The following is an 18,619-nucleotide window of genomic DNA, read 5'->3' as shown; positions in this document are numbered from 1 at the left end:
TGTTGCTTATAAAATAGCAAATAATGTTGCTGGTGGAAAGATGTATAAAGAGGAGAAAGAGCATATACCCACTTATTGAAAATCAAAGGGTGTTCAGTGTAGTAAATTTTGTAGACAGAGTTCAGAATTTGAGGTGAAGGCCAAGAATAATGACATAAAATGGAGTGGATTATGAGAAATAAGAGCAAATGTGCCAGACTTCAGCAAGAGATAAATTTGGTGAGGGGCAAGACCAAGAATCATTTAGGGAACTTGCAGTACAGAAATAATATCATACCATAATAATTTTAAAAATTATTCTTACTACTATTTTTCATTATTTGATTTTAATGTGAAAGTTTGTTTTAGTGATGCAGTTTACAGCAGTTATTTTTCTTACATGTTTAATCAAGGATGAGATGGACAGTGATAGTGGTGCCTTGCTAAGGAATAACAAACAGAATTTGCAGACACTTATTTTAAAACTTTTTTTTAACTGTTACATTTTTCCCCATTAAAACAGCCTCTAAGCAGGAAATGGAAAGTTATGACAGCTGCTTTTCGTAATTTCAGAATCATGTAGATTAGCATATAAATCCTGAATTGAACATCTCTGGTTATAATAACATGGAAAAGAGGTTTCAGTACAGGGGGGGAAACTTTTTTTTTTTGTAGCACTGCAAGACAATTTCTAGGGACTTCTGAAATTAGTGTGTATGCAAATTGACATGATTATGTGAAACTAATATATGGTTTTATTTAAGGTTAATAATGAAAATATTCTTTTCATTAGAACTTTAATCTGAAGATTACTCTTCCTGGTTTGAAAGAAGATACACAAGTCATTAAAATAAGATTGCAGCCTGGTAAGTATCCTTAAAATATTTAGTGAAATGCTGTTAAATTTTATTCTGACACTAACGAAAGCTTCTCCCAAGAAAGTAAAATATTTAGTGAGGCATAAAAAAGGATCCAGGTGATAACTAGAAAGCAAATAAAGCCAAGAGCATCTCATTCTTGGCAGTAGTATCATTGTACTCACAGCCCAATCTTATCTACTATTCTAGGGGCTAGAATATTTGTCTGCTTATTTGAGACACATTTTTCTTTTATAATTACTTTAAATCTTTTTATACCTAGCACCACTGAACAAATGAATTTCTTATCTTGTTTTTATTTAGCATTAAGACTGTTAACCTGTTCTCCCTGCAGAAAACCTCTTATGAATGAATAAGTGCTCATTCAGTTTCTTAACCAAGCAAAGGGGGATGCTTTGGCAGTTGAGTTGTGTCTGAAATTTTAATATTACATGAATTTATCATAATGCAAGACAGGAACATAGAGGTCTGTAAGAACACTGCCCTTACCAGAATTTTATGTTTTGTGGATGTCTTGATTCGGAGGATTCCCTTACATGAGATCTGTTATCCCTTGTTACCTGGGATTTGCTGGATTTGGGATATAAAGTATCGTATGAACAGAAAGTTTTGGCCTCCCAGATTACCACACTTGTTACCACAGGCTTGTCCGTCTCATTTTGCAGAGATACTTTCTTCTACTTTGTAGGACTAACAATGTGCAATTTAGTTCACTATTCTTTATCCTTTGAGGAGTTAAGGGTTTATGTAGAAAACAGTGAAATGATTGGACTTGAGACAGACTGTCTTGTGTGTTGGTGTTATTTACCTTGGACTGTTACTTACCTTCATCCTTCATTCTGCTTTTGACAATGTAGAGATGCTTCACTGCCTCTTTCTTCTCACTAGAGATATGTCCTTGGCTTTGTAAGCTGTTTTCTGAGGAAGGAATAATAAAAGCTATTTCTCATTCTTCAATCAGTGAGCTTGAAATAGAAGATTTAATAAATCATGCATAAAGGGTGCTTCTGAAAAATTACCATCTTTGTTCCTTCAGAGCCTGTCTTTTAATAGTAATCTATTACTTCCTTCTCTTTTTAAAAACTGATAAAATAATTATGTGTTCCAAGAGATAGACTTACCTGATTAGCTTCACTTTGTTTTCTAAGTAATGACAACAAAATTTTCTTTTTTATATTTTTGAATGCAGATTTTAGCTGTGATAGCTTTGGCAATTAATGGATATCTCAACATTAATATTTTTGGGTTTATCATGTCACAAGAAAACTCAAAGTTTCTTTTCTGATGAATGTGAATCCATGTACCATGTAAACAGAACTACATCATGTGTTTACACCTTGTGTATACTGAATTTCATCATGTTTGTCTAAGTGTTCTCTACTAAAATAATTTAAAAAGTTGGCAGATGATATGTGTTGAAGGACAGAAGGTCTAGAACTTTTCACTACAAACCAATATATATACCTGAATTGTTGGAAATTATTTGTTACCACAAATATCTTGGTAGTTTGGCTTTATAATCTCTGAGATAGCAAAAACTGAAGTTTATTGTCTCACAAGTTATCTAAAATGTAACTATTGTTCTGCAATTATGTATTTTTTACAGGCCCTCCTTGTCAATTGAAAGTAAAACCAGATTCAGAAATTCTAAAGATTGAGAATGGTACAGCTTTTCCCTTTCAGGTTGAAGTTCTGGATGAATCAGGAAATATAACAGCGCAGCCAGATTTGATTGTTCACTGTAAGGTAAACTGCATTTTCTAGTGTGCCATAAGGATTTCTATTCTTGCTTTTAAAGGGTTGGAAGAAGAATCTGTGTTGGAATCCACATAGAATTTAATATCTTTAGCAATGCTTTTGAAGTTTCTACAGCTTGCTAGCCATAGCTGTGACTCTCTTACCTCTTATCTGTTATGAGCCATTCAGTAAGTTTTAGAATCAGTAGAACATGACCTTAGAAAAGGAAGAGAAAATTCTGTATGGGTTCAATTTTAGACCATATTTATCATACACAATGTTAAAATTTATTCAGAAAAATAACTTCAGAAAGCTTACTTCTGGTATTTTTAAGTTGAAAATTCAAGTCTAATGCCTAATAATAATATTAGAAGTTATCATAAGCACCAATATAAGCTCAGAAGGGAATGTGTATCTTGTTCTAACTTTAAGAGGTAAAAAAACTTCTCCTTTTGGCCACCTTTTTTTGCCTCAAGAAAGTGACTTTCCCAATTCTAGTGAAATCCAGCAAGGATATATAAAAGTGTTTTCCCACTGCAAAACAGGCTGCATTCCATTTACACTTTATATGGCTATGTGCTTTTCCTGTAGACTGGGTTTGCAGTGATATGATGGCATGTTGAATGTGATGTTTAAATTCCTTTAATGTGTGGTGTTTAGTAAATTACTTCACAAGTTAATCGAATTTATTGCAGAAGAGTCTAATTATTGTATGATATTAAAGCAAGTGAATATATAGTATACTTTGTTTTAGAACTTACTCCTTCCTCCCACACATCTCTTATCACCTGCAGAAAAATAGAGGTGTATTTCCAACTGTCTTACAGTTGTTGGAAAACTGAAATATATTTTTTTCTGTAAATAATTGTATATATATTTGGACTTTGCAAATAATAATTTATGAAATAATCATGGTAGTTCTGTAAAAGAAACTTGATGCTTAATCTTACATTTTAAATAGTTTTTAGGTGCTTCAGACCTTCCCGTGTATTCTGTGGACTGCAGTAATGGAGGAACAAACATTTTAACTGGCCCAGTTATACATGTACAGAATATCAAGAAAGACCAGATGTTGAAAGCAAGGTTTGAAGTACTTGTGAGTATTGGTTGGAATGTTTGGATTAACAAAAGATTGCAAAGTTTATTTTACTGTCTTCCAGCATTTTTTATGAATAAGCTTATCTTTACCAAAGTTAGTGGCTTTTAGGTATCACAAACCTTACAATCAGATGGCTATGCTTTTTTATCACTAGAAAATCATAAAAAGTCAGAGAGTTTTTCCCTTTTTTTTCTTCAGTTCTGACTCTATTTGTTAAATCCCTGAGCTGTTTCAGAAATATGCATGTTTTCTGAGATTTTTCTTCCCTTTGTTAATTCCTGGATTGTTTTCACAAATTGCCCTTACTGTGTAAACATTTTAGTGTAAGAATAGGTATGGCAATCAATAGGTTTTTGTAGCGTTGCAGAGCTCATGAAGTATTAGTTTTTTTTAATGCTATTGAACATTCTAGTTTTCTGGCAGTCAGGAGAGTCACACTGCTGGAGAAAATAAGACCCTTGTGTGTGTTTTACCCTGGAAAACTGTGTGAATAAATGCTAGTATGGCAAGATGAATTATATGAAAGGATACTTAGGATTGCACTTAAAAAGTATTTTGTAAATTTTATAACCTACTACTTCTGGAATAGAAAAAAAAATCTAAAGCTAGCATCAAGTCTAGTATCTGTTAAAAATTGTAAGTATGTTGGCATATCTTTTTGATTTACTTTTGACAAGTAAAGCTGATTTCATGTTTGGATACCTGAGCATACCTGGTAATTCTGAGTAGAGCCATAGGCTATTATGGCATTATGTGTATACCTATCTAAATTTAATATCTTAATTATATGTCTATTTTTTTTTTTTTAACTCATGAATAGAATTGCATAAATGTGTCACCAGTCGAAAAGATTATAAAACTTCTTCCTAGCAGTCATGTTGCAAGACTACAGGTCTTAAGTATGAATGGACAAAAAGTTCTTCAGATTAAACATCAGGATGAAATCAGTTGTGTTGCTGGCCAAGTCATGAATAAACTTGTATTTCAAATGTATGATGAAGCAGAAAGGGAAGTACCCATAACTGCAGCTGCTGCAGAAAAAATCAAGGCAAGTACTATTGAGTAAACAGCAGCATAATATGGGGGAGAAACACAAAGCTGATACCCTTAAAATCCATACATGTCAGACTACTAAATAAAATTCCTCAAAACTGTATTAATAAACATGGAAAATTAACTCTCCTTTTAATTATTTTTTTAATATTTTTATTAATTGAATGTCAAGTAATGCTTCAGGGTAATATTATGAAAATCAGGGTAGTATTTCTACTGCTTCTCCTAAATGGATTAAATAATTATCATGTAGTTATAATTCCTCAGATCCAGAGCCTTCCCAACATTTAGGAACTTTAGATAGGTATGTTCCCCATGGGGGCTTGCTTGCCTATCTTATCCCCCTGTGGGTGTACTTATGTGGAGTCTAAAACAATTAGATATTAACCAAATATATGACACTTGTATCTTTCCTAACTCAAGTTCTTTGAGGGTAACCCAATCTATGTTTTGATCTGCTTGTGGTTTTTTTCAAGTAATTGACTATATTTCAGCAGATAGCATTGGTTACTGCTGGGAAATGTCCAGGCTTTCCATTGAAAGCTGCTATTGCCTGTATGTTACATTATCATATTTAGAATGGCTACAGAATGTATTATGTAGCTAGTAATTTATAATTTAGCTTTTGATTAATTTATAAAATTATAATTTTAGGTGAACTGGACACCTAAAATTGACAGAGAGCTGTTGATGCAGGGATTATTACCTGATCTAAAAGTACCGACTTCAGTAAAAGATGTACGTTACTGCCTAATTACTTACCTTGATGAACACGTGTCTTTGGAAAGTGCATTCACAGTCAGGTTTGTTCATTTGGTATATTTCTTTATTAATCATGTTATTGGCATAGCATTGTAGATCTCATTACTTTGGGGTAAAACAAAAGTCTTTCTAGAGAAGCTGAAATAATGAAAGCAATTGGCAAATTAACAGGAGAATGTCAGCTTGGAAAATGGGAAGGGTTTGTGTAAATTTATTACATGTGAGAGCATTACTTATGTGAAAGACTCCATTGTGATTGCTGACTTGCATCCAGCCCTGTAATCACGTGTGTAAATATACATACACAGAAGACTATTGATTTTTTTTGTGAAGTTGAAGGAAACATTAGCTCACAGAATAAGGTGGTTGGTGACTGAGGAGAAAGAAATATCTCTGAGAGTTTAGTTCTTATCTGGTTTCTCAGTAAAATTGATAGGCTGTAAATTGAACTTTAAAATTACCTGTTTATTACTCTTAGTGAGTTTAAGACTTGTATCTTATAAAGTTTATGAAGAGGAATCTGATTCTAAATTACTTCAGTGTACTTAAAGTGATTTTTATAGGTCAAAATTAATTAATTCACAGTACTCTGATGCCAGGGGTAGATTTGCAGCAATTAGTAATTTCAGAGGTCTGCAGTCGGAAAATAAAATACACTACATGACCAAGCATTAAGATTCCTTAAGATATTTATCATGCCTGCTATGATGTTATATTTACCTTTATGAGAGAAATAAGTCAATTTTCATGTGCTCAGACCAGTTCCTGATGAACCCAAACACATTAAATGTAAACTAAAAGGCTCAAACACTCTGCAGATGGGTGAAGAACTGCAGAGTGAAATTGGTAAGTTGTTTGCATATTCTTCATTTTCTTCTAAGTTGTATTTCTTATTCTTGGCAGTTTGACTGTTATGTATACAGATGTCATAGAGAAAATTATCTTCAACTACTTTAATATAAAAAACAGGTTTACATTCTCATTCAAAGAAAGATGTTCGGACTTCTGAATTGCCATTTTACAATACCGGAGTTACTCTCTGATAAAATTTTCTTCTTACTTTGTACATCAGGACATTCATCACAATTAGTTCAAATTGTCCATAAATTTTTGTTTAGTTCATGTGTTCTGAAATCTCAAAGGCCATAACAGCATTCAGACTATTGCTAAGGCATGGACTTCAAAGTGACACGTTTTGAGTTTAACTTTAATCTAAGAGGAAGGCGTATTAGGGATCAGTCTTCTCATTCTCCTTTGGTTTCTGTATGCAGTTGCCACATGACATAGTGAGAAATAAAAAATTCTTTCAGTATTTTGGGACATTAAAAGCTTGTGTATGAATGAAGAAAACACATAGAACAAAAAGAGATAGAAAAAAAAAAAGAGGTTGAAATAAGCTTTCAATTTTAAGATTTTTTTTTCTTTTAACTTTTTGGTAAGAAATAATCTTTTTATTCAAAGAAGAGGGAAGCACAAATATGGGATATAACTAAATAGATACATTTGGTTTATACCCACAAGACTGGGGGTTCTTATCAAAGTATATGAAAACCTGAAGAGAGTGTAAAAAAGCTGGGCTTTTCCTGGGTGTGTTCAGAGACAGTAAATAGAGTCAGTGGGTACCAAGTGAAACACGGGAAGTTCCCCCTGGACATCAGGAAACACTTTTTCACTGTGAGGGTGACTGAGCACTGGCACAGATTGCCCAGAATTTGTGGAGCCTCCCTCCTTAGAGATACTCAGAAGCTGTCTGCAGCTGGCTCAAGGTCGCCCTACTTGAGCAGGGGGTTTGAACCAGATGACATCAGAAATACCTTCCAACCTCAGCCTGTGATTTAGTGATAGTTATTTAAATTTTCTCTATATTGTGTCTGTGTTGTGTACTTTTATATTCCGTATGATGTATAATGTTTCATTAAAGCAGCTGCTGAGGTAATTGTCCTAATAATCATTTTAATCATCATCATCTTTTTTAACAGATGTAATGATTACAGATCAGTTTGGAAATCACGTTCAGACAGTGACATCTGCATGTGTAAATTCCCTAGGAGTTTCTGGGCCTGGACTTGATAAATCAAAGTTGAAAATAACTTGGCAGGTATTTATAAGATGTCATATAGCTTACTTCTTTGCAGCATTTGTGTGGTAATTGTCTTAACTCTGTTACACAGAACCAAAATTATGGAAAGGTAGTCAAATTACATGCTAGTTGGTTGCTTAAGGCATTAAAATTGTGTGATCCTGTTCTAAGGAGCACAGCTGCATCTGTTAAAAACTTTATCACTGCTGCAGCTATACAATGTGGAGGCCAGTTCACTCTGTGCTTCAGTCAGGTTTGCTTTGTTTCTAGGTTGTTGTTCCATATGTTTTCTTCATCTTGCTTTTAGTCTTTTCTTCTGTGTTTTTTTATGTTGGTACAGTTGATTTTAAGATCTTTTGAAGAACCTTGTAGAACGGACTTGTATCTATACCTTTTAAAATACACTGGATAGAACCTGAAGAACAGGTTTCTGAGAAATTCTTGAGTTTGAAATAGGTCACTTCTTACTCATTAAGTTAATTTAAATTTAAGAGAAGGAGTAGAACTTGTAGTTTAATTTTTAGTCCACTGGTCCACTGTCTCACAGTAAAATACCAAACAGTATTTAAAACTACCAAACAATATAGCGTAAGTGCTATATTGAAAAAATACAAATAAATTTTACTTTGCTTTATTTGTTCTTGATAAAATCTTCTCTTTTTTTCTCAATAGGAAAGTACTCAAACAATGAAAGTAAAAGGTATTCGATACAAACCCTGTTTACTCGGAAGCAAAGAATTGTGCTTTGCCTGGCGTGAATTTTCTGACTTTGTCAGAGTGAATTTAGTAGCAGGATCCCCAGCTAAATTGCAGTTTGTGGATTGGCCAGAGCTAGAAAAGGTAAGTTGAACAATTTTGCTTTGGAAGAAAAGCAACATGGTCTCTAGTCAGGAATTTTAGTTCAATTTTTCATACAATAGCTAACTACATTAGGCTTTTAAAAGCAAACTTATTTTGGAATAATCTAATTCGTATGTGTATGTTTACAACCTTAAGTATTGTAAACTTTATTCTGCCCCATTTGCCTTTCTACAGATAATGTAACTTTGGTGCAGTAATTTTGCTGTGGGCTGGATCCTGATACCCATCTTTCACTGCTGTTTTCCAAAGATACAATGCTTAGTGGTAGTAATGGCTGGCACTCATCTCTCTGTCTCTTACTGGGGTTTTTTGATGTTCAGGATGTAGGATGGCAGGCCCAGATTTACTTCACTTTACATATGTTTACTGTCACAAAGTAAACACTTAGAGACAGTGGAGTACAGGACTTAAAGGAAATGGCTGGAGATTTTTGGTGCTGTGCATGTATTTGCTTTAGGTTTTTAAAATTATTTTTCAGTTCTTACTTTGGCTATTCAAAGAATAGTGCTTAACTTCTTGCAGAAACCAGAATAGAAAATTGAAAGTAGAAAAAAGAAAATTCTATGTCTGAATAGAGGACAGGAATCAAGACTGGTGTTTGGGAAAATGGAGAAAGAAGTTACTGAAGAAAATTTAACAAAAGGTTCAGGGAGTGTAATAACTATTTTTGTTCTCTAGGCAGGTGTTTAAGTATATCAGAAAATAAAAGTTTTAGGCCATAGCTCTTCCTACAACAAGAACACTGATGAGGCCTTCAGAATAATGTCCTTCCTTTTAGTCACATCAGCATGAGTAATCCATGCCATTTAATTCAAGTAGTGCATTTTATTCTGAAACGAGACTATAAACAAACTCTAGAAATACATGCCTGCGTACCATTCAATCATAGTCTAGCTGTTCTGGGAGACAGGTAGTATGGGAAAGGTGGACTCTGTTGCTCTGGGAATTCTGAACTGCTGTGAATGTCCAAGATATGTACAATTGAATATCATTTGAGTATCATGTGTTTGTATCTCTTCCAGCCTGTTGCAGTGATTAATGGTAGAGAATTGCAGAGGCCCCTTATTGTTCAGTTGTGTGATCAGTGGGGAAATCCATCTCCTGAACCTAATGTCAAAATCAGCCTTACAAAGAGTAACAACTTAAAGGTAAGCATTGGCCTTATTAGGTAAACTTTGTTTAACACAAGTTTTGTTGTCATGTCTGTGGTATGTTAATTATCTAGACATTTTTTGAAATATTAATAAAATATTGTAAGAGCACAAAAGAATAGCTAGTCCAGTATAAGAACTGTGGCAACAAATATCATAAACTGGTCCCAGTACAAAAACCACAAATAAAAAAAATTCGGATAGGATAGGGTCTGTGTATAATTCAAATACATTCCAGATATTCTGCACAACATTTTTCCAATTTTGCATCCACATCACATTACCTCATCTCCCATGTTATCAGAGGTAATTTACTGAATGATGGTAATGACAATGGTACAGTTTCAACTAGCAACCAAATAATTTTTATCTGGTGGTTCTTTGATTTTGATTCCTGAATGTATGACTTACTGGTCTATATGTAAAGCTGGTGCTGACCAGCTTTGGGCCCTACTTGATTATCCTGTGAAAAGCAGGATAAATGAAATTGAAACAATGAGGATGCCCAGATTTAAGTGGTTACTGTCTGTTCCGTAGTGAGGTATGAGTATCAGATGGTTTTCACATCAGTCTGTGCAAAGGAAGGACTTTGAGAGAATACCCCATTCATTAAAAATTTACTCCTGTGTTTGAACAAAAAAGGGGAAGTCAAACATTCCTACCTGTCAGTACAGAGACTGTTATATTGAATGTATATTACCAACACAGGATATATTCATCCCCCTCTGCACATAGCATTTTTTCATTCGCTGTGGGTCCTGTTCCCTTCTTGTTCCTGCTTGTCTTGCATTTGCGTTCCTCAGTTTTCTCAGAATAAAAAACAGCCAAGAACCTTCTTTTGCTCACTCCTCCAGAGCTGTGCCACAACCTTAGCTTTTGCCCAATTTAACTATGCAATTATTATTTTTTTAATTGGATATTTTGAAGGAGATTTCTTGATATCCTGAACACGTTTTTTTTCTGCCTTTTTTACTCTATTGCCACAGAACCCTGTGTCACAGTTTGGGGATTTTTTTTCTTTACACCAACTATGGCCTTTATGGTGTCAGCTGAAGCTCACTGTGGTGGGTTCCAGTTACGTTCTTCTTCAGAGAAGACACAACCTGGGCGGTAGCACTGCGTGGTTTTGCTGCCTGGTCAAAGAGATATTGTGGTGGCATGCTGTGTCTTTTCAGATTTTTTGCCTTCTTTCAGGGAGCACCAGCAGCATGTCTTAGAGTCCACATGTTCTTTAGCTTAGTGGGATGTGTCCAGGAGAAAGTGTTCTGAAAGCAAAGGTTGATCATTGTTGTAAAGTGTTTATTACAGCATGCTCTGCATTGGCATTTCCAATAGGTTGTATGCACAGTCTCCCAAAAGAAATGAGAAGATTTTGGGAATGGAAATTCTCAAATAAGATGTTCTCTATATTTCAGGTTCCACCCTCTAAGTCTCCAAAGCCTGATACTTTGCAGTTGCAGCATGCATTCCCTGTACTCCTTTATCTTACAGATCCAAAACTGAATAAGAACTGGAGGAACATTTTAACAAGCACTAAATAGTCTGTAGAAAGTTTTTGGATCTGAAAATAAACTCAGATTAACATCTGCTATGGATGATATGATAGCATCAGTAGCAGTTTAAAAAATAACATTTATAACATATTTGAATATATTAATGAAGACTTATATCTTAATTCAGATGAAGTGATTGCTTTTAAAAACTGGTAGGGAATTTGAACCCTCTTCCTTAATACTGTCTTAATAATAGTATATCTTTCCCTAACTTACAGTACAAAATTTTAGCTACAGCTCAGATTAACAGACAAATTGCAGGCAAATGAGGTAAACATTTTATCCTAAGACTGTTTCTGTACCATTGAAAGATTTTTTTTTTTTTTTTGACAGCTTGTTCCTTCAAACCAGCAACATAAAACAGATGACGCTGGTAGGGCTAACCTGGGCGTTTTTAGTATTCACGCACCTAGGTAAGTAGTGAAAACCAGATGGATTTCATAAAGTACTACCAAATATTTATTAATCTATAGCTAAGATTTACTATTTATATGCAGGTGGATGGCCAGACAGTAAGTTCTAAAAATCTAAGTGCTTAACTAAATAAAATTCAGTAGCTGCTTCTTTTGATCTACTGAGAAGCTGCTGCTGTAGTTTTCTGAATCTTGTTTTATTCTGACGATAGTAAACATCATCTTGTTATTGTCAACCTGCATCAAGTGCAAGTGGTAGTATAAACCACTTTCATGTTTTGAAATGTACAGTCTTTAGGTGGCTGCTCCAGACAGTATGCTTTTAAAGTAGGAACACATTCTAAGATGGTTTAGATCCCACTTTTCTCTGTGTGCTAGACATCATTTTAAAGGATTAGGTAGAGTGTCCAAAGAAATTTTAAATAGATGTATTTCATTTTTCCTGCTTGCAGTTCAACTGCTCAAGTCTCATTTCCAGCAGATGTGTATCCTGTGGCTCCTGTTTCTTCATTTTGTGCTTCTTCATGCTCACTTCATGTATAGCTTCCCTTACACACTTATATCCCATATGGTTTTTCAAATTCATCATTTCTGTATCTTCCTCATATTCACAGTTCTGCAAACCACTCCCTGTATCCCCAAGTTTTTGGAGACTGAGTTGGCTTTAGGTTATTTTGAAACTAGCAATAAGTGCTTGTTCTTTGCATTCAAATGTGGATGATTTGACTTATAATACTCTCGCATTTGGAAATTTAGAACAGCATTGTTTTAAATGCTGTTGATAGTGCTCAGTGTACTTACGATGTCTGTGACTTGATATAAGGATGATGAATATTAGTTACCAGTTTACTACTGGAGGTTAGAAACAGGTGTGACATCATAATATTTACAGCATAATCAAAACTGGCTGGGAAGTACAGCCTCTGTGCAGTTAAATACTATATTCCCAGTTGTATTTTTTTAAAAACTGGGAGTTTTTGAAAAAAGTTGAAATTTAAGTGTTTAATACTGTAAAAAAAACCAGTTATTTGATAGCATTGAAGACATTACATACTTTCAGTGTACTTTGCTATATGTGACTTATCAAAGCAGAATGCTCCTCACCATTTTAACTGCCTTCTACTTTACTGTCTTCTGCTACTTGAGGCTACAGTTGCTAGTGTCTTATAGGCAATGAAACGTGGTCAAAAAATGAAATATTAACACAAAATTAATAAGTTAGTATAAATAAGTTAATATCTTAAGAACAATTTAAACTCATTACTATACTTATCTAACATTGCATTAACAGTTCCTTTTTTTTCTGCTCTTTACTACTACATTACTAGATATTGTTTAGCATGCTTTCATGTACATTATTCAGACTTCAAGTTAGTTGAAAATTGTCTTTGCAGAAGAGTTTTACATCTGTTTTTGTGATTTCTGTATTTTGCAGGGGAGAGCACATTTTACAGATTAAAGCCTCATACAACAAGGCTATGTTAGAATGTCTTGTAATGACAATAAATGTCCTGCCTGATCCTGAGAAACCTGTCTGCCTGAATGTTAAACATGACAAAAGTCCTTCTTTTCCAGCAGGAGGTACCTTTCCTGGTAAGTATATAAATTTTTGGTGGAAACCAGTCATTCAAGAGCTTTGAAAATCTGTGGTAAACTGTTATGGTGGTTACAGTGGCCTACTGTATTTTCTTTTTCTGGTCTGTTTTCTCAGTTCTTTGTAACAGCTGTGTCTGAGATGTAACACTTGGACAGGAGAGATACGTAGGTCATCTTTCAAAAGCATTTCAAAAGACCTTATTTATTTGTTCCAAATTGCTCCTTTTATCCATCTATAAATGGTAAAACTACAGAATCTCTTTTCTGTCTTACTAAAATATGATCTAGCTAGTGCATGTATGTTTTCCCTCATCTCTTTCTCTGGAATAGTAGCAGAGGAAGTAGCTATGAAATTCTAGGCCAGCTGTGAGCCAAGACAAACCAAAAGTAATCAGCAGGAGGACAAGACAAAATATTCTTTTCTCCTGCTTGTATTCTCCCACACTTGGCTGTTATAACTTGATTAGCCAATGTTTTTATGTCAGGAAGTTTTTGTTTTTTAAAATACTTCATACAGTGTTATGACCATGATTAAATTCACAAGGTATTTTAGTTTTTCCTGGAGGAATCATAAAATGTCAGAGGGGTTTGGGTTGGAAGGGACCTGTAAAGTCCTCTACCTCCAGCCTCCCTGCCAAACAGACATTTTTCAAACGTAGTGTGTAGTGTAAATCAGCCAGGTTTTTAGTTAAGAAGGAGAATTAAACAGCTTCTTCAGGACAATATATATAGTATATTTGACAATAAATTATTAAATAATAAATTATGTATTAACAGCCTCATATTAAATAAATGAAATCACATCCTAATTATTTAATTTACTGTTGCTCTTGGGTATACCTGAGGGCAGGCACTGTAATCTTGGAGGGGGGGGGGGGGTCATGCCTAAAATTTTCATGCACATCAAATCATAGTCCTTCCTTAAAGTGCAAAATTCAGTCCTTCGTGAACAGTGCAAGTTCATTTACATGCATTAAACCCATTTGCTTTGTTCATGTTTTGAACTAGAAAAAGGGTAGCTTTGTTCTAGTTTGGATTCCATTTCCTTCAGATCACTGCACTTTCTATAGGACCTACAGGAAAAGTGAAATTTTTCATACTGGGATATAAAATAGCAGGTAGTTTGACTGCAAAACCTGACAGTCTCCCTATAGCCTACTTGTAACAGAGAGAACTGTGTGATCCTAGTCTGCAGGAAATAAAGCACTTGTGAAGGAAAAGTGGGATTTAGATTTCCTGTCCTTGAAGGAAGGAATCACCTACTTAACTAGCTGCTGGTACTCATTCCTGAGAGCAAGAAGCAGCCTGGTGTTCTGTTTTGATAAGAATGGTAATTTGAGAAAGGCAGATGTGAAATTTTAGGATTTTTTTTTAAGCTGTCATATAATATGTGTTTGGTTTTTCCTAAGGATTGTTACCTGGTCTGATTACAGGGATAAGAAGGGAAGGTTTTTCATACCTGGCTTGAAATTCTTAGTGGTTTTGGCTCTTTTTGAAATGCTTGCTTTGTAAGTGGTTTTTTTTTTTTCTCTTAAGTATGAGGGAGACACAAATTAACGAAGTTTGAGCTGCTTAATTGTGAATAAAAATAATCTTCAAAACATGTTTTTCATCCTACAGATTTTATGGTCAGTGTTCTTTCTGAAAATGACACCATTATTAAAAACATTAATCCAGCACGGATTTCTATGAAAATGTGGGAAGCACAGAGCAGCCGGGTTAGGACACCAGTTGATGTAAGTCATCAAAATGCATTTTCAAAATGGGTATGAAAATGCCAGCATAGGACAAACATAGTAGAAGCTGTCTTTCATTTGACTTAGATCTGGGTCCTGTTCTAGATTTTAAGTAACAAATATTGCAGGTCAACCCTACATGTTTATTAGTGTCTGTCCTGTTACAACTTGTCAGATTGGTCAAGCATCAGTACTACAGTAATGACTAAAATGTTGCTGTTCTGCAGAAGTTAACTCATAGCAGGGAGAGTAACCACATTGAATTTTGCAAAGAAAAGCCTGAGAATTAAGAACATGAAATTAGTGTCTAAAATACAGGCTGTCTCATTGATTCACTGTGGGCAATCAGTACTGCAAATCATTAAGACTTGGTAGCATATTGTAAGTTAAGTATTTTCAGTACATTGCATTAATTTTTTTGCATCTTTACAGGTTACAACGTTTAGCTGTAGTAAAGTGAAGGATGATAAGGAAGATGGCTTCTTCTACTTCAGGTATAACAGCATTTATTCTGTAATTACTCATGGAACTTACTATACAAAATACATACTTTGAAATAGAAGAAGAGTTTTATTTTTTTTTTTGATAATAACAGTCCATCACAGAATTAGCATGATACAGAAGAGGTGAAAGATGCTAGCAAGATGCATTGAGATGAAGATTGAATTATTTCCTAGATACTTTTGACATTTGTATAATCTGAGAGTAGAGAAGAAAGGAGTCTAAGATAATATATTACAATACATTTTGAGAAACACTAGCAATGAGGGAACTAAATAATCAGCTTGTGACTTATAAGGTAACTTTCTTTAATTCTTTTCAATATTGCTTTAACTGCTGTAGAGTTGCAGGCTGGACAAAGCAGGCTTAACTCTTTTTTTACTATCTTCTCTAGCTGTGCATCAATCCTGAGCCATGACATTGGTCCTGTTAGTAATCATTCCTTGGGCTACTTAGTGAGAAATAGTGTCTTAAATGACAGTTGTCAGAACTAGAGCTCATCATAAGCTGGTGCCTGACTGCCACATTCTTTCTCCATCTATTTCTAGTAGACAATCTATGGGATTAGCTAAATAGTTGTGGGACTGGCTATTGATTTAAGCTTTTGCCTCCTGGGAGTGGGCTTGTCTTGACATAGGTGCCTGTAGTTTGCTTGTTGTCCACAAATGTCCAGAATTAAAACTCCCAGCCTTATTGAGAAATTTGAAAGGAGAGTACACACTGCCCATTAGCAGCCCTTGTAGAAGAGTACATTTTACATGTTGCTGCTAGTGTCTGTGGCACCACTGTCTATCAGTTGACTTCCTTTCAAGTTTTCCTGTTCTTGGCACACTCTGAAGGTTATTATCTATTTATTGCCAGTCAGTAACATGGATGCCATTACACAGTCTTAAACAACTTCTATAGCAATTGTAATTTCTTTTTCTAAAGCCTATGTCTGTTCACCATGAGATCCTTAGCTGATTATTTACTAATTAGTGTGTTAACGTGTCCTGACAAGGCAGATGCTACTGTCAGTCTTAAGCTAGATAAAATGAAGAAAAGAATTGTTACTTCTGTACGTGAAAGCTAAAAAATGAAAAGTCATGGGCTATTCTAGAAATATTAAAGCTTTGAGATTTCATTTTTTCCAAGCTCAGCATTCCAGGGAATCTTGCATAATAGTCCTTCCCAGACAAAATCAGAAGAAATAAATTACTTAATGTTGTTAAACAGTTAAACTGCTATATGTTGAAAACAAGAGTTCTTAATAATTCAGGAATGCCACATGTCATGCTTGGAGAAATACCTACATCTTGGCTGCTTGCATCTCTTCAAAAGTTTGCAAGCATTTTGAAGTCACTGCTGTCCCTTGCTGAATACTGCAAAGGTCCTCTGGATGCGCATGACCTTCCTTGCTGGGTGAAATTATAGCAGCAGAACCTCAGGTGTCTGGGCTTTTCTTCGTGTTTTGGTGGTAGGGGTTCTTCGCCAGTGGTCTACACTCTGGAGTGCTGTAAGTTAGAAGGAAAAATCTTTATTTCTCTCTCACTGTACTCAGCCTTGACCAGTGGTCCAAGTCACCCAACTTTGTACAATCTGACCAAGAAAGGAATTAGATACTCTGATTTTATGAAAATTTTATTAAATTTGGAGAGAAATGGTGGTTGTTCCAGATCTAGACATGTCTATGTTTTGTTCTGGTAGCTTTATGAAAATTCTGAATAGGAAATTAAATGGTCTAGGCTTGCAGATTTCTGAATAGGGCCATGATAAACTTCCTGTCAACTAGAAGAGACAAAATCTTGGAGGAAACTTCCCTTGCTCAAGCTTCCAAAAGCCATACTCTTAATTCTCAGGGAAGTTTGATGGCCTCCTTGCTGAAGGAGGAGTATTATGCCTTAGTAGGGCTTTCTAACTAGTTTGGAGGACTACTCAGAGTTTTAATTGCTTGTGTACTTACATACTTGTGACTATAATATAGTCTCATATTTGCTTGGGTTTTATTTTTGGTTTTTTTTAGGGATAAAGTAGTTCCAGAGAGAGTGGGCACTTATGTGATCCAGTTTACCTTTGCAATGGATAAGACAAATATGCTCAACAGTGAGCAGGTTTGTATCTATAATTAATTGCTAGTAGCCAAGAACACATAATACAGAATCATCTGGGTAAAGTGTTAAGGTACTTTTTATGTTCAGAATGGAAATATTTCACTCACAAGTTTTGAAAAAAATTATATTTTTATTTTTGATAGTTACTCATTTCAAACTGTTGATTATCAAAATATGTTTTCATTAATTTCTATAACCAACAATTTGACAGTCTAACAGAGGTGCATAATTTGCAACCTAGCAGAACTTCTTTGTGGTTGTGCTAATTTATTTCAGGTCTGTCTGTAAATTTTGCATACATTTGTTTCAGTGTTTTTTGAGCAACCCAGGTGTGCAGGTGATTTGTAGTTAATTATATCAGTCTTTATTTTGTTTTGTTCCATTTTTCCTTCTTTTTCTGCTAGATTATAATTGAAGTTGTACCTAATGACCCTGTACGCTTGTTACCTGATTCTTTACCAGCTACTCCAGCAGTTTCCAATGTTCGAGCTCTTACCAGCCGTACACTGGTCAAGGATTTATACCTCCATTTAATGGTAACTATACTACTATACAAAATCATAATTAAGGAAATATAGAAGACTGCTGAAACTATGTTGAATTTTGCTGTAAGGCATTTGCTACTGTTTCTTTGCAGATTCACTTCATTAAAAAAGATGTTAATCAGTGATTTTTCAGCATATGACAGGTCCATCTTCTTCAATTTACATATGGATGACCAAAGCTGTCATCCATATGTAAATGAAATGTTTAGTCCTTGCTGTCAGGTATTTCAGTTGAAATCCATGTTTTATTGCACACAAAAAAATTGTTTCAAGAATAGATTCTAGTGGGAAAACACTTGCATGTACAGCAGATATTTCTTTCCATGATTTTTCTTCCCAGGTACAGTTTCTGTTAGAAATCTTATATTACCAAAAATAAGGTTTCTTGAACTTTGAGTGTTCACAGGGATAAAAGGACACACTTAGAAGCTATCTTAATAACAAAGCAGACTCAGCTTGTGGAAAAGTAATTTAATTTAATTCCCAGTTAAAAAAGATTTGTGTCATAAGAAACAAAGACCAAAAAACTAAAGCAACACCTGCTGCCCCACCCTTCCTAGGCTCAGCTTTGTTCCAGATTCCTGT

General features: G+C 34.7%; 1 protein-coding gene across 2 annotated transcripts in view; it reads left to right on the top strand.

Moving 5' to 3' along the window:
- The window catches only part of SMCHD1 (structural maintenance of chromosomes flexible hinge domain containing 1), a 73,546-nt gene that overhangs the window by 35,639 nt on the left and 19,288 nt on the right, over positions 1–18,619 (top strand). For both annotated transcript variants that reach the window (XR_005952255.1, XM_041399391.1), the window contains exons 22-36: positions 773–845; positions 2,464–2,603; positions 3,556–3,690; positions 4,514–4,741; positions 5,401–5,549; positions 6,266–6,354; positions 7,488–7,606; positions 8,261–8,428; positions 9,472–9,597; positions 11,487–11,566; positions 13,002–13,159; positions 14,783–14,898; positions 15,331–15,392; positions 17,402–17,489; positions 17,894–18,025. Coding sequence is in view for 1 of the 2 variants with exons in the window: in XM_041399391.1 (XP_041255325.1) it covers positions 773–845; positions 2,464–2,603; positions 3,556–3,690; positions 4,514–4,741; positions 5,401–5,549; positions 6,266–6,354; positions 7,488–7,606; positions 8,261–8,428; positions 9,472–9,597; positions 11,487–11,566; positions 13,002–13,159; positions 14,783–14,898; positions 15,331–15,392; positions 17,402–17,489; positions 17,894–18,025 (1,863 nt within the window). In the remaining variant the exon portion in view is untranslated. The remainder of the gene's footprint in view (positions 1–772; positions 846–2,463; positions 2,604–3,555; positions 3,691–4,513; positions 4,742–5,400; positions 5,550–6,265; positions 6,355–7,487; positions 7,607–8,260; positions 8,429–9,471; positions 9,598–11,486; positions 11,567–13,001; positions 13,160–14,782; positions 14,899–15,330; positions 15,393–17,401; positions 17,490–17,893; positions 18,026–18,619) is intronic.

The sequence above is a fragment of the Onychostruthus taczanowskii genome, unplaced genomic scaffold (genome assembly GCF_017590055.1).
Source record: "Onychostruthus taczanowskii isolate IOZ18803 unplaced genomic scaffold, ASM1759005v1 scaffold16, whole genome shotgun sequence".
NCBI lineage: Eukaryota > Metazoa > Chordata > Aves > Passeriformes > Passeridae > Onychostruthus > Onychostruthus taczanowskii.
This window is presented reverse-complemented; position numbering and strand designations above follow the sequence as displayed.